General features: G+C 35.5%; 1 protein-coding gene across 2 annotated transcripts in view; it reads left to right on the plus strand.

The window, feature by feature from the left end:
* API5 (apoptosis inhibitor 5) overlaps positions 1 to 14,616 on the plus strand; it is a 45,273-nt gene extending 30,657 nt beyond the window's left edge. Inside the window, exons 9-14 of one of the 2 annotated variants that reach the window (XM_007126401.4) lie at positions 2,223 to 2,404; positions 3,688 to 3,781; positions 4,610 to 4,666; positions 7,257 to 7,333; positions 7,858 to 7,994; positions 12,473 to 14,616. In XM_007126401.4, coding sequence (XP_007126463.1) covers positions 2,223 to 2,404; positions 3,688 to 3,781; positions 4,610 to 4,666; positions 7,257 to 7,333; positions 7,858 to 7,994; positions 12,473 to 12,555 — 630 coding nt within the window. In that variant the 3' untranslated portion in view covers positions 12,556 to 14,616. The remainder of the gene's footprint in view (positions 1 to 2,222; positions 2,405 to 3,687; positions 3,782 to 4,609; positions 4,667 to 7,256; positions 7,334 to 7,857; positions 7,995 to 12,472) is intronic. The other variant, XM_007126402.4, reaches the window with a different exon arrangement.

The following is a 14,616-nucleotide window of genomic DNA, read 5'->3' on the forward strand; positions in this document are numbered from 1 at the left end:
TAGGTAGATTTATTCCTAGGTATTTATTCTTTTTGTTGCAGTGGTAAATGGGAATGTTTCCTTAATTTCTCTTTCAGATTTTTTGTTGTTAGTGTTTGGAATGCAAGAGATTTCTGTGCATTAATTTTGTATCCTGCTACTTTACAAAATTCATTGATTAGATCTAGTAGTTTTTCTGGTAGCATCTTTAGGATTCTCTATGTACAGTATCATGTCATCTGCAGACAGTGAAAGTTTTACTTTTTCTTTTCTGATTTGGATCCCTTTTATTTCTTTTCCTTTTCTGATTGCCTTGGCTAAAACTTCCAAAACTGCCCCTATCTCTTGTCTTTTTGATGATGGCCATTCTAACAGGTATGAGCCAATATCTCATTGTGGTTTTAATTTGCATTTCCCTAATGACTAGTGATGTTGAGCATCTTTTCATGTGCTTGTTGGCCTTTCGTATATCTTCTTTGGAGAAATGTCTGTTAAAGTTCTTTTGTCCATTTTTTGATTGGATTATTTGTTTTTTTGCTGTTGGGCTGTATGTGTATTTATATATTTTGGATATTAACCCCTTGTCGGATACATAGTTTGCAAATATATTTTTCCATTTCACAGGTTATCTTTTCACTTTGCTATATAGAAGCTTTTTAGCTTGATGTAGTCCCATTTTTTTAATTTTGTGGCTTGTGATTTAGGTGTCATATCCAAAAAATCATTACCATGACCCACATCAAGGAGCTTTATTCCTATGTTTTCTTCTAGGAATTTCATGGTTTCAGGTCTTACACTTAAGTCTTTAATCCATTTCAAGTTAATTTTTGTGAGTGGTGTAAGATATGGGTCCAGTTTCATTCTTTTACATGTGCATATCTAGTTTCCCAGCACCATCTAGTGAAGAGACTGTCTTTTCTCCATTGAATATTCTTGGCTCCCTTGTCAAATATTAGTTGACCATCTATGCTTGGGTGTATTTCAGGGCTCTTGATTCTGTTCCATTTGTCTGTTTCTCTTTTTTTATGCCAGTACTATACTGTTTTGAGGACTGTAACTTTATAGCCTAGCTTGAAATCAGGAAGTGTGATGCCTGTTGCTTTGTTCTTTCTCGGGATTTCTTTGGCTATTTGGGGTCTTTTCTGGTTCCATATAACTTTTAGGAGTATTTTTTCTAGGAGCATCAACTCTTTTTTTGTTTTAAGTATAGTTGATTTACAATGTTGTATTAGTTTCTGGTGTACAGCAGAGTGATCCAGTTATATATATTCTTTTTCATATTCTTTTCCACTATGGTTTATTATAAGATATTGAATATAGTTCCCTGTGCTATATGGTAGGATCTTGCTGTTTATCTTAATTTTATATATAGTAGTTTGTATCTGCTAATCCCAAACTCCCTATTTATCCCTCCACCTCCTTTCCCCTTTGGTAACCATAAGTTTATTTTCTATGTCTGTGAGTCTGTTTCTCTTTTGTAAATAAGTTCATTTGTATCATATTTTAGATTCCACGTATAAGTGACATCATATTTGTTTTTCTGACATACTTCATGTGGTATGATTATCTCTAGGTCCATCCATGTTGCTGCAAACGGCATTATTGCCTCCATTTTTATGGCTGAGTTCTATTCCACTGTGTGTGTATGTGTGTGTGTGTACATATATATACATACCACATCTTTATGCATTCATCTGGTGATGGACCCTAAGGTTGCTTCCATATCTTGGCTATTGTATATAGTACTGCTATGAACATTGGGGTGCATGTATCTTTTTGAATTAGAGTTTTCTCTGGATATATGCCCAGGAGTGGGATTGTTGGATCATATGGTAACTCTATTTTTAGTTTTTTAAGGAACCTCCAAACTGTTTTAAGAACATCAGCTTTTGATGTCAAACCCAGGTTGAATCCTGTCTCTTCAGCTTATTAACTTTGGGAAACTTACCTAAGCTCTCAGAACTTCAGTTTGTTCATCTGCCTAGTACCTAATAAATGTTAGTCACTTTCACTGTCATTAGTAGTGGTAGTAGTAGTAGCAGCTATACTATAGGTTAATATGGAATGTTGACAGGCTGGGTTATTGATCCAATATGTAAAAGGGATATCTTACTTAAATTTCTGATCTTGGTAGTTTTTAATGCTTCATGTCTTAAAAGCGTGCCTTATAATTACTTGAGTATATGCTTATAATTAGAGTATCTAGAGCAGATTGCATACATCTCTCTGTTTTCATCTCTTAGGAGTATATGCCTCTCCCTCCAGAAGAAGCAGAAAATGGGGAGAACGCTGGTAATGAAGAACCCAAGCTGCAGTTCAGTTATGTGGAATGTTTGTTGTATAGCTTTCACCAGTTGGGCCGAAAACTTCCAGATTTCTTAACAGCCAAGCTGAATGCAGAAAAGCTCAAAGATTTCAAAATCAGGTGCTGTATGATTGAAGTGGCCAGTCTTTGACAAAGGTGAAAGCTATCCTGAAGCTCCCTAGGTTTTGTTTTCATTTTATAAGAGCTTTTTCCCCACCCTGCCTTACTGCAGTGCAAAAGAATGGAAGATCCACAAAACAGGAATGTATATAAACATACAACTATTGTGGCATAGCAAATGCATGGGAGAAGATGACCTTTTTCAAAAATGGACTCTGGCTCTCCCTACTTGCTTCATGATCTTGGGCAGGTTCCCTAAACCTCTCTAACACCCCAAATTGTCCTCAGCTGTTATATTTATTGATAATAGTACCTGCCTTATAGAGTTGTGAGAATTAAATAAATGAGACAATGGATGAAAAGCTTTAAGCACAATGCCTGGCACATAGTGGGTATTCAGTAAACTGTATCTGCTATTACTATCTTATAGTGTTATTAATATCTTACAGTGCAGCTGGAGGAGCAGCACTGCAGAAATCAATATAAGTCGTTTTCCTGGAGATACTTTGTATTAAATCATTGCATGAACAAATTCACATCTTAAGTTTTGAGATGCTTGGCCACTGTATCATCTGTTATTGTCCTCTATGCTTTGGTAAGGCAGAGGTTTAATACTTGGTGAAACGTTTGACCAGAAGCAGGCATCTTAGGAAATTACTCTGAAAGTGAAAAAAACAGCGATGACACGTTGTTAAGCAGAGTTCCTAGAAGTTGGCAGGATGGAGTTACGGTACCACCTTTCTTCACATATTACCTGGGAACAAATTTGAAAAAGAGATTACTCAACATCCTTTGCAAAATCTGCAGTTTTATTTTCAAACTGGACCCTAAAGTGCAAATGGGTCAAACACTGTCCCTCCTTAGCAGGTAAACATAGAGATTAAGTGACTTGTCTGTGTCACTTGACCTTCATTTGGCTAGTGGAAGAGAAGAACCCAGGCCACCTGATTCTAGTCCATGGCTCCTGGTTGTTTCTAATTTAGACATATGCCTTGCAGGTTAACATAACAAGCTTCCTTAGCACAGTGCCAGAAGTGTTTCCCTTGCCAGGTTGAGTGTGGATCTATTCCAATTTTTGACGAAGAAAAACTGCTTTTATTTTACTTATTTGTGTATCTCTTATGATCATACATTGATAATTAAAAGAAAGTCCCCCTCAAAATTTACTCTTTATTGGTAAAGGTCATTTAGCTGTAGTATTCTTTGAATTTAAAAACAAAGTTGAGGTATAAAAGCAAAGTTGAAGTGATGATTTGTTAATTAGCAAATACTTCTTCATTTAGGCTGCAGTACTTTGCACGGGGCCTGCAGGTTTATATCAGACAACTTCGCTTGGCTCTCCAGGGTAAAACAGGCGAGGCCTTAAAAACAGAAGAGGTAAGAATACTCAGTTACATCTTGTTGGGAAATTTTTATAATAGCCACCATTTATTACAAATTCAGATTGAATTCATATATTGAAATGTAACATTCGACTTTATTTGAAGGATGATACAACTCTAAGTTGAAGATACAATGTTAGAAGACTACGTATTTAGTTATATACTAAGTTATATAGGAAACTTTATCATTGTTGAAATGTCTTGAATGTTTCCAATGTTTGTGAACAGTGTTATCAAATGTTGATGCATACCAGTCTTTCACTAGGGTCTCATTAGCACATTTTGTTTAAATATTTGATTAGCAATTGTGATATTTTTAATTTCACCTTTTTGAAGCCCAAATATTTACATTAGAAAAAAATATTAAACTGCCAATTCTATACCAAACTATATGTGTTTATGTTGGGATTTTTGGTTTTCCCTGATCTCATCTATTTTGATCAATCTTCATCTTGGTCCTAATGAAATATTTTAAGTTTTCATTGTGTCTTCCTGTAACATAAACTGATATATTTTTTAAAACAACTGTTATGTGCCCATGACCTGTGCCTTACTCGTTTTTCAAGTAAATTGTAGATATAGCACTTAAATGTTCTAACCTTTCAAGGGAAGATAAAAGATTATTTGCTTTCTTTGCCATCTCTACACTTGTTTAGAGTCAAGAAATAGGATTGAGCATTATCAGTAAATATAAACCAAGGAATTCTCTAACTGTAGAAATGATTCTGAAAGAGAAGTGGAATTATTCAAGTTCTATATGGGAATGAAATATACATCATGAAAGTTATTGGCATTTTAATTTAATTTTGTTTTCCTTTTGCAGAACAAGATTAAAGTTGTTGCATTGAAAATAACAAATAATATCAATGTTTTAATCAAGGTAAGTTTTCCTTTCTTATCAAGTCATCCCAGCCAGCTAGAAAGTTAGTGCAAGAGGTTTTCCATATGTCTTTATGTCTGCAATGGTACTAGTTAAGGAGAGACACCATTACATTCCAGACGTTTGGCCTTTTAAAGCTTTATGCCTTTTATAACACCGAGTGATGTTTTTGTAGCTACTATAGAATAATACATTGTTTTATTTATTTAAAAGTTATTGCAGAAGATACTGCAAACAAAGGGAGGCATGCAGAGTTCTTCTGACCCAGAGCATTGGAGCAGATACATTTAGACTCAGAAATTTCACTGACTTAAGTTCTTGTAGTCTTAATGCTATTGGGTCCTTTTGAATGACCAATAAAACCCTGCTTTGCTTACACTAAGAATGAACAGTCTTTTGTGGCACATGAAATGTTGTCCTGTGGTCTTTTCTGTTAACTTGTCTATGTAATAAATTGAGAGTTTTCCGTACTTACCATTAAGCCATAAATATCCTTCAGTTCTGTTTACCCTCCCCAAGTATCTATTAGCCTAAACAAAAAACTAATAACCTGAGAGAACAAAAAAGGAATCACAACAAAGTAGCCATTATCTGGGCTTCCCTGGTGGCGCAGTGGTTGAGAGTCCGCCTGCCGATGCAGGGGACATGGGTTCGTGCCCCGGCCCGGAGGGGACATGGGTTCGTGCCCCGGTCCGGGAAGATCCCACATGCCACGGAGCGGCTGGGCCCGTGAGCCATGGCCACTGAGCCTGCGCATCTGGAGCCTATGCTCCGCAGCGGGAGAGGCCACGACAGTGAGAGGCCCGCAAACCAAAAAAAAAAAAAAAAAAAAAATAGCCATTATTTGACACTGTAAGTTAACAGTACTGTTATAAGTTGATAGTATTGTAGCCAGATGGAGAAAGAAATATTTGTAACACTTATAGCACAAAGCCTAACAGCAACAAAATCAGGGCTAGTGATATGACTTAAAACTAATTTGGTATAAATCCCATGGAATAGTTACTTTTTATCAGAAGAGAAAGGGAAGCTTTTCAGAGAAAACAGTGAGACATTGAGGGATGAGTATCATTGCCAACAGGAAAAGTGAAAAGGCATTAAAAACAGAAGAGGTAAGAATACTGACTCTCATCTCAAAGAAAATTTTTATCATAGCCACCATTTATTTCAAATCTTAAATATAAATAATCTCAAATGGTGGATTAATACATTAAAAGGTGAGATTTGACTTTATTTGAACTGATGCTATAAGTCAAAGTTGAAGATATACTATGATGTTAAGAACATTTTAAACTTAGCAAATACTATGACCCAACACATGGAGATGAGACAGTTTCCTGTTCAGGAAACCATAGTGATTTAAAGATGACTGCAGTAGGAAGTTGTGTGGGGAAGAGTGATGAATAGGGTCAGCAACCAATGTGTAGGGTACCTGACCAAAAAATTCTGAAATATTTTTTTAATATGACATAATCAATTCTTTGTTTTAGGGAAATCACAAGAAAAACTGGTGTGCTTTGGTCCATCCATGGCATCTGCTTGCAATCTTTAGTCTCTACCTAACCAGACGCATCTAATTCCAAAATTTACCTTCACTTCTATTTCAGTGAATCCACAAACTATACTCCAGTTTCCCATTGTCATCTGAGATTTAACATGTTTAAAATTGAAGACTTGCCCTTCTTCCTGTTGACACTTTCTTAATAAATAACATTATTATATGCTAAATCACTCCAGCTAGAAACCTCAAGCATTTTTGTTTCAAAGGACTTTATATTGGCTAATTCCCTGCATTTATCTGGTACCCTGGACTTAAGTTTTATATAGTAGGAGGTGATTTTTATTCACATATTCATTTTAACTGTGATTTTAGTTTACTTTTATCAGATTTTGCCTGTATATAAAAATTAGAGTAAAACTGGTGAGAAATGTTAGGTAAAATACCAAGAATAAATATATTTGGAAATTCATTCATAGTTTTGAGGGTATTATGAGGTTAGATTATTTCATTTCTGGATTATGTTAACATTTAAATTCAGCAAATATTTGCATTACCATATATTAATAATTTAGTACTTAAATCTTGTGGGTTTTTTCCTTATTGGTAATATATAGATATTTGAGGGGAAGAAAAACATGATTAGCCAGACCTTTAGTTTTGTTCTAGTTTTGAACCACTTAAAAACCTGCAAAAGCAAATGTAGAGTGCACCACTGTATCTTCCTTAAAGCATGTCAGTGACTGCACCTGTGCAAAAGAAACTACTTGAGGATTTGATTAAAGTTAATAAATATTGATATTTTTGTCCTATAACTTGAAATGACATTTGAAAAAAGTTAGCTGCAGTTTCTTAAGAGATGTGTGCAAAATAACATTGAAGTAATAGATGTAATTTGTAAACAAAATTGTCCTTGTTTACTTTTCTCTTGCAGTTTATTTTTTAGGTTATTATTTTAGTCATCAGCACAAAAGCAAGAAGGATAAATTAGTTTCCCTTCCTAAAATTAAAATGTGTCTCCCTGTTTCCTACCCTTACCACCACTCCCCACACCACCAAACACATTAGAAATCTCTAATTTTGTCTCTTTAGGATCTCTTCCACATTCCTCCTTCTTATAAGAGCACAGTAACATTATCCTGGAAACCTGTACAGAAGGTTGAAATTGGGTAAGAAACATATTTAAAGGGATTAAAGTGTTCTAATATTTGATTTACAAATACGAAAAAAATGTGAATTCAGATTTTACATTTCCTGTACAAAGTGGTACGTTATTAGTTAAATGATTCTTAATAAGGTGTTAAACTATGATTATTAGAAGCATGACTTAAAATATAAAATCTAATCTAGTATTTATAAAATAAACTGGTAGAATACGACTCGGGAATTTTCAAACCTTTGTCCGTATTGATGTAACTTAATAAGACTTTCCTGACAAGTTTGATAAAATGAGTCACTTGTGTATAATCTATGAAGCTACATATTTCAGATTGTTGTAAAGCGTTGTAAATGCCCCTCTGACAATGTCTGCATAACTAAAGCACAGTTAATTTGATGACATCAGAATGTTATTTCCTTTTTTGTGATGTGACTATCATCTTTCGGATGTCTTTTGTAACAGATATAATAAATATATTGATAGCCTCTGGTATAAAAGAATTTTTTTTAATTGCTGTTCTTCCTACCATTATAGGCAAAAGAGAGCCAATGAAGATACAACTTCAGGCTCACCACCCAAGAAATCTTCAGCAGGACCAAAAAGGGATGCCAGGCAGATTTATAATCCTCCTAGTGGGAAATATAGCAGCAATTTGGGCAACTTTAATTATGGTGAGCGTTTCCGTTTGGGTGCAAGCAATATGAGAGATTAGGCAGAAATTGTGTTGTACTTGATTTTAATTACTAATTAAATAGAGTATCATAGTTCTTTCAGGTGACTTTTCGAGTTAGTTTGGGGAACCTGAACTGTTGGGGAAACAACTTAACCCATTCCTTTCTGACCCACCCTTGTGGGCTCACTGAATTGAGCATGTAACACTGAGAACCTGAAAAATGTGCCTCTTGTATTCAGAGGAGCCAACAGGAAAAAAAAGGAAGGAAGATGGCATGAACTATCTATTCGTGGTTTTCCGTTTTAGCTTCAAGGCAAGACATTTTGTGCATTCTCCCTCAAGAATGTATATAGCTTCCATTCTTGGCAGATGTGGTATTAACGATCCTTCTTGGACCTTGTCAGCCTACTGCTTGTCCTCCCATCTTCTGCACTACTTCAAAAGGAGAAGTTCTAGAAGGTAGAGTCAGATGTTAAAGCATCATCTAGCAAAGAAGATGTGTCCTGTTGCAGTCTCCCCCACTGCCCAGAGTGCAGTCCTCCTTTCAACTTTAGACATTAGTGCAAGGAGAGCTTCCCACTAGTCCAGTCTCTCCCAGGGCTGTTGAATCAGAAGTGAAGTTTGTCTCACTGGCTTATAAAGAAAAATGGACAAAAATTTCACTGACTCACATCCTTAATCTTGCTTAAGAAGACCAAGTTTAATATTCAAAACCAAACATACTTGTTATTCGTCTTGGTTACCAAGCAGAATTGATTCTGCAGTAATTATTCCCAAAAAAGTACATTCTGAAGAATATGCTCTCTATAATTGTTTCCAGGGTGAGATGATTGTGACGTTAAGTAAATTCCTCCTACGATAGCTAAATTCCTCTAATATCTGAGCAAACAGATTATAGAAAGGCAATTTTAGATTGTGAAATGAACCCTTCTACTCCAGTCAGACTCTTTGAGGCAACTTTAGTGTAGAAAAGATCACTGAACTCTTTTACTTACATAATAATAAGTAAATGTGCATCTCTTAGCTTCTTTTCCTACCTGAAATATAGGGATAGCATAGAGCTTAAAAACTCAAAAAATATTTGCAAAAGCATTTTGTAAATGGAAAGGATTCTGTTACTTCATTGTACCAAATATTGTCCTCTGTCATTTGTATGATTTAATGTGATGTTTATCAAAACCATTCTTAAAATCAACTATTCTCTCAGATACTATATTCATTTGATATAGATGAAAGTAATCAAGAGGTATGGCAATACATAGAGAATTAAATTGTATTTATTTTCATTTAGGCAAGTCAGTTACTCTGAATTTCCATAAGCATTCTGCCCTGTGAAATTCATTACCTGCCTGATAGGGAGAATCAGATGATGTGATGCATGTGGAAAAGAGATGTGAAAAATGCAAAGCCTTAAGTTGTATGTGATTTTTTAAAAATTATCAATGTGAAAAAAATAAGCAGTTTTACTCAGGACAAATATCCAGGGAATTCCCTGGCAGTCCAGTGGTTAGGATTCCGCACTTTCACTGCCGGGGGGTTCGATCCCTGGTCAGGGAACTAAGATCCCACAAGCTGCACGGTGTGGCCAAGAAAAAAAAAATCCAGGAGTCACAACTTGAGTTGTTCCATAGTCATCAAAGTAACAGAATGGCAAAACAGACACAACTGTTGTCTTTTGTGTCTGGTATTACTGTACTTTAATATTCCTATAGGAGTGAACCTTGTAATTGGAGTGCTTGTCATAAATTGAACTACAAAGCAAACTAAACTCTGATTGTTCTTATTGAAAAGTAGGAACAAAATTTCTGCTAGTACTTTTATTTTGGGGAGTTGAATGTGTCAGATTGTAAGTATTCTCATAGTAACAATTCAGAGAGTTTCCCTGGATTTCTTTCACCCATTCGGTTGAAAACAGTTCTTGGTACTATTAGATGAGAATTGGTGCACCAATCTACCTCAAATTTTTTCTACCTTTTTTATGTCCTTTCCTTAGGGAACTGACAGTGGGTCAGAAAGAAAGAGAAACTGTTGGATTTTTTTTCCTGGGATGTCAGAGTTGTCTCAAAGTTGGAGGGAAAAAATGTTTTGTGTTCTTGAGTCTTTAATACATAGATTTTATTACCCACATTTGGCAAAACCATCATAATTCCACTTTTCTATATCAGCCAAGCTCAATTTTATTTTTCCAAGGAAGACTGGTTGCATGGGGGGTTTTTTTGTTTTGTTTTTAAAGAGTCATACACACTGAAGGGTTGGGAAATTTACTCCTTTTGTGTTATAGGGAACCAGGTAATACTAATATCGCTGTCTTATTACAGTGAACAAGTCTACTGCAAAGAAAATAGATTGTGCCAGTGTCATGGGCCTGAACTTGTTCACTACAGAGAAGGAGCCAGAATTTGTGATTGTTCTTTGAGTCCATGTAGGCACACTTAGACTTTTTCCTTATCCAAGTTTATCACTTTACTAACTAATGTCTCTGTTACTTGCTTTATCAAATGGCATTTGTTCCCGTAACTTAGTTCAGCTTCCTGGTGCATTTTCAGTCAAATTATTTGCAAACATGTACCCATGTTTAGTTTTCCTTCGTGCAGAACAGAGTTCCCTGGTAACCCACAAGTACTAATTCTATGTTTTGTGACTTGTATCATTCAACTTTTACCTTTTTAGAATATAAAAATAATTTTTAAAGTATAATTTTAACTGTAAGCAGTGTTAGTAAGCTTGAAACCATTGAAAAGATCATTAAAGTGCAGAACAGTCCCTCAGGATGAAGAAAAAAGGAAGTTTGGTGACTCCCTGTACTGTAGAAATGGCTGCCTCGGTTGCAGATCAGAAAGAAATAGCCAATATAGAAAAGATAATCACAGCAAATAATACCTTCATACTATGTATTTAATATACTTATTAGATATACTGAACAATTGAGGGTAACTGAGTCCTTCATATTAAAATTGATTGAAAAACAATTGAAAGGGTAGATTTTAGTAGTCTGTTAGCTTATAGCTAATAATGATAGCTATGGGGGTGTTGATTCGTTAAGTGTGTTGATGTAAACTGAGAAATGAAGGTTTTATAATGAGTATGATAGGGGGAAAATATGCAGACATCTGCATGGGTAAAGCCAAGTCTTAAACAGTCAAAAATGCAGGAGTTACAGCATCAAGAAGTTGCTGTATTGAGGTTGCTATGCTCCCAGAATGCACCACAGTCATTGCATCTATCACTGGGAGTATCTTACCCACAGACGACCTCTGATTTTCTGAACGTGTTGGCTCACGATGGTTTCATTTAAACAGTCTGCATACCAATCAACTTAGAAAAATGTGTCATGACATGAGAGATGACTTTGAATCAGATTCTTTTCTGTTACACAGGTAAATGTTGGCTAAGCTGGGGAAAGGTCTAGTTAGTTTTCTAACTCAAGAGTTTCTGGACGGAAAAAAAAAAGAAATCAAAACATCACCCAAATACAGTAACTATGTTTCTAGCCATAATGGCAAAAAATGGATTGCAATACTGACTTGATAGCAATTTTTCAAGCCTCCAATATTATGGATCAAAAATGGCAACACCAGGTTCTTTTTATTGCTCCTAACAAGATTGCTGTAATGAGGAAGTTTGAAAAGTTCCAATGAGGAGATTCTATCTCCAGAATTAGAAGTTTGAGACTTTTACTTATGCATGATGAAAAGTCCTGCCTTGCTGATAACTTCAATCACTTTTCTTCACTGGAAAGACTCCTTTGAGGAATATTTCTCTGGAGCTGTAAAACAGACTGACCAATAAATCAAGGACTCATTCTACCATATGACACAAGTAACTTGATTTTTCAGCCAGAGGTATCCTTAATTTACATCAGTAACCCAAACACTGTAATATATACATATCACCTTTTTGGCAGCACTCTGAGCAGCTCATACATAGCTGAAAAAGCAGTGAGAAAAGCCGTCGGAATTTGTATCAACATTATTTTGAAATATGGTGAGCAAAACAAATTGCCTATTCGTTGCATTTGAAAGGTACATTTTTCATTCTAGCCTGATTTTTCAGAATTGATCATTGATAGTCTAAGATATTTTACATATATGGCACTAACTTTTGAAGGCCAGTGGCTTTAATTCCATATTAAGTATAGAAATTTTTCTAGTTTCGTTAATTATCTTTGGTAGTGATAGACCCCAAAATAAAGAACTAACAATGTAGTTATAACACTGTCACCTTGAAATATCTTTATTAATGGGATACATTTAATTGAGTACCTACTGTGAATGTAGGCACCTTGTGATATGTGCTTTGGCATATATGATGCCCTGGTTTTATGTAAAGATTGAATTTGTAGGTGGACTAGCAGAATACCGATGCTGTTTGTATAGAGCCTACTGCTACATTCAGAGCTGTGAGCTACATTACTTCTGTGTGCGCTGTCCCGTGAAGTCCTGAACAAGACCTAAACCCTTGTTCGCTTTTTCGTAGAGCAGAGAGGAGCCTTCAGGGGAAGTAGAGGTGGCCGAAGTTGGGGAGCACGAGGAAATCGTAGTCGGGGAAGACTCTACTGAATGAGAAGTCAGTCTTCAGCATTGTCTTGAGCTTAATATACTTAAATTCTACTACTCTACTCATTGGATTGCCGGGGATGTCCCTTTAAAAAGACTGCTGCCTTCAGCTAACAACTTAATGTTCTTTATACCTTTGTATGTATGATCTACTTTTGTAACAGACCATGGTTGTGTCCAAGGTAAAACCACAGCGATATTTTTGGATGCTTTGTCTGCAATCTTGACTTGTTTTTGCAATATCACCATTATTCAGACTTCATATTGTGAATCTTTTAAACATCTTGATAATTTGTTATTGAGAGCTATTCAAATCTAAAATGTAATAAAATTCAGTCTAGTTCTGATAACTGGTAAAAATCATCAGTTCTGAAAGGTTACTGACTTTCCTGTCCTCTCTGTCTTCCCCCCAGCCAACATATGGAGAAGAGTAAAGGTCAGTCTTAACATTTTATTTTCATTGTTATTTAATAAAGCCGCTAGGCAATGGTGCAGCATTCCTGGCTTCTGTCAGAAAAGCAAAATACTTACCAGCTTTCTTAAAATGTAGAAATGACATTACATTTTTAGGAGGAAGTAAGTTGCTTTGCACTGCTTACTTAACTCTTCTCCATATGTTGTGATATAAATTTTTGAATATGGGATCTTACTATTTGCATAGAAATGTGTATGTATAATATACATACATACATGAGCATATATCTGTGTATGTGTGTGTGTGTGTATATACATATATATGCATGCTGCGAAACTTGACTACACAACATAAATCATTTTTAAAATTCCAGGAACGGGTAGTCTTTGACACGGTGATTATCCTTTTGAGGCTGAATCCATTATTAACTTGTTATCTAGGTTTTCCTTCCAGTAGTGAGGGCTTTTGAGTCAGTTGCACTTACATGATTATTGTTATTTAAAACTAAAAATAAACAAAGGCTGCATTTTCAAAGATAAATTTGGAGATCCCTGTTGGAGAAATACAGCCAGAATATTGAATCTGATGTACATATAGGTTTCTACAGGATGAGATAGAATAATTTAGAATTTGGGGATTTGATAACCAGGGCAGCCCAGAAAAAGTGACTTGGTAACATGGTATACCAGTAAGTAAGGTATGCTCTCTCAGTTTGCTTTTGCCACTTTCAAGATTTTAACTTCTCAGGTTATTAATCAAAATTATTGTATAAGTTAGTCAATAGAGTCTTTAGGTTAAAACAACAGATGGGGGGTTTGTGGAGTGTTTAATGTCATGGGCATTTTTAGTAGCATAGGCCCTTTGCTCTGCATTTGAATGTTTCATATATATTTGTTCCACAGTTAATCTTCCCTCCCCAAGTTTGCTATTCAAATCCAATGCCTGAGTGACATTTTCTAGTAGTTCGACATTTTTTTTGAGGCATAGTTTGTGATTCCAATGCAGGTGTCTTCATTACTGTTACCTCTATATTGGGGGGATAGGCAAAACCCCTTTGTTAGAATTACTGCACATGTGTATGGGGAAAATATTTTTTGAAGACTAGAATGATACAAGTGAGCAAAAGAAGTTGGTCAGCTTGACTATGGAGTGGTGGCAATAATCTCTAAACATTCCAAAAGACAGTGAGCTGAACCTAAGCTCCCTTGGAATCTGAGCAGACACAGGAACATGGAATTGCCATTTGAAAACTGTGACCAGGTAGCCTGGACCTCAGCGGCAGATCAGCCAGTGGCCTAAAGCCATTTCAAGTATAGATGCTGTTTTGGGACTACAGTTCTATAAATTTGAACATTAAGTGTAATTGTCCCTCTTTTTCTTTTTAATATTTGTAAACTCAAAGTTGAGCAGAAGTGACTTTACTTTCTAAAGTTTGATATTGTTGACTGTGTTCCTTCCTTTACCACCTCATTGTTCCCCTTCCCTTTCCTAAGGCAATAGTGCACAACTTAGGTTATTTCTGCTTCAAAACTTTGAATGAAAAACTTCATGCCACGAATTTTTTTTCTTTTGCAAGACACCTGTATATCCCCTTGTTCAAATGTAAATGTTCCCTTATGCTTTTGAAATAAATTTCCTTTTGTAATTTT

The sequence above is a fragment of the Physeter macrocephalus genome, chromosome 16 (genome assembly GCF_002837175.3).
Source record: "Physeter macrocephalus isolate SW-GA chromosome 16, ASM283717v5, whole genome shotgun sequence".
In the NCBI taxonomy this organism is placed as follows: Eukaryota; Metazoa; Chordata; class Mammalia; order Artiodactyla; family Physeteridae; genus Physeter; species Physeter macrocephalus.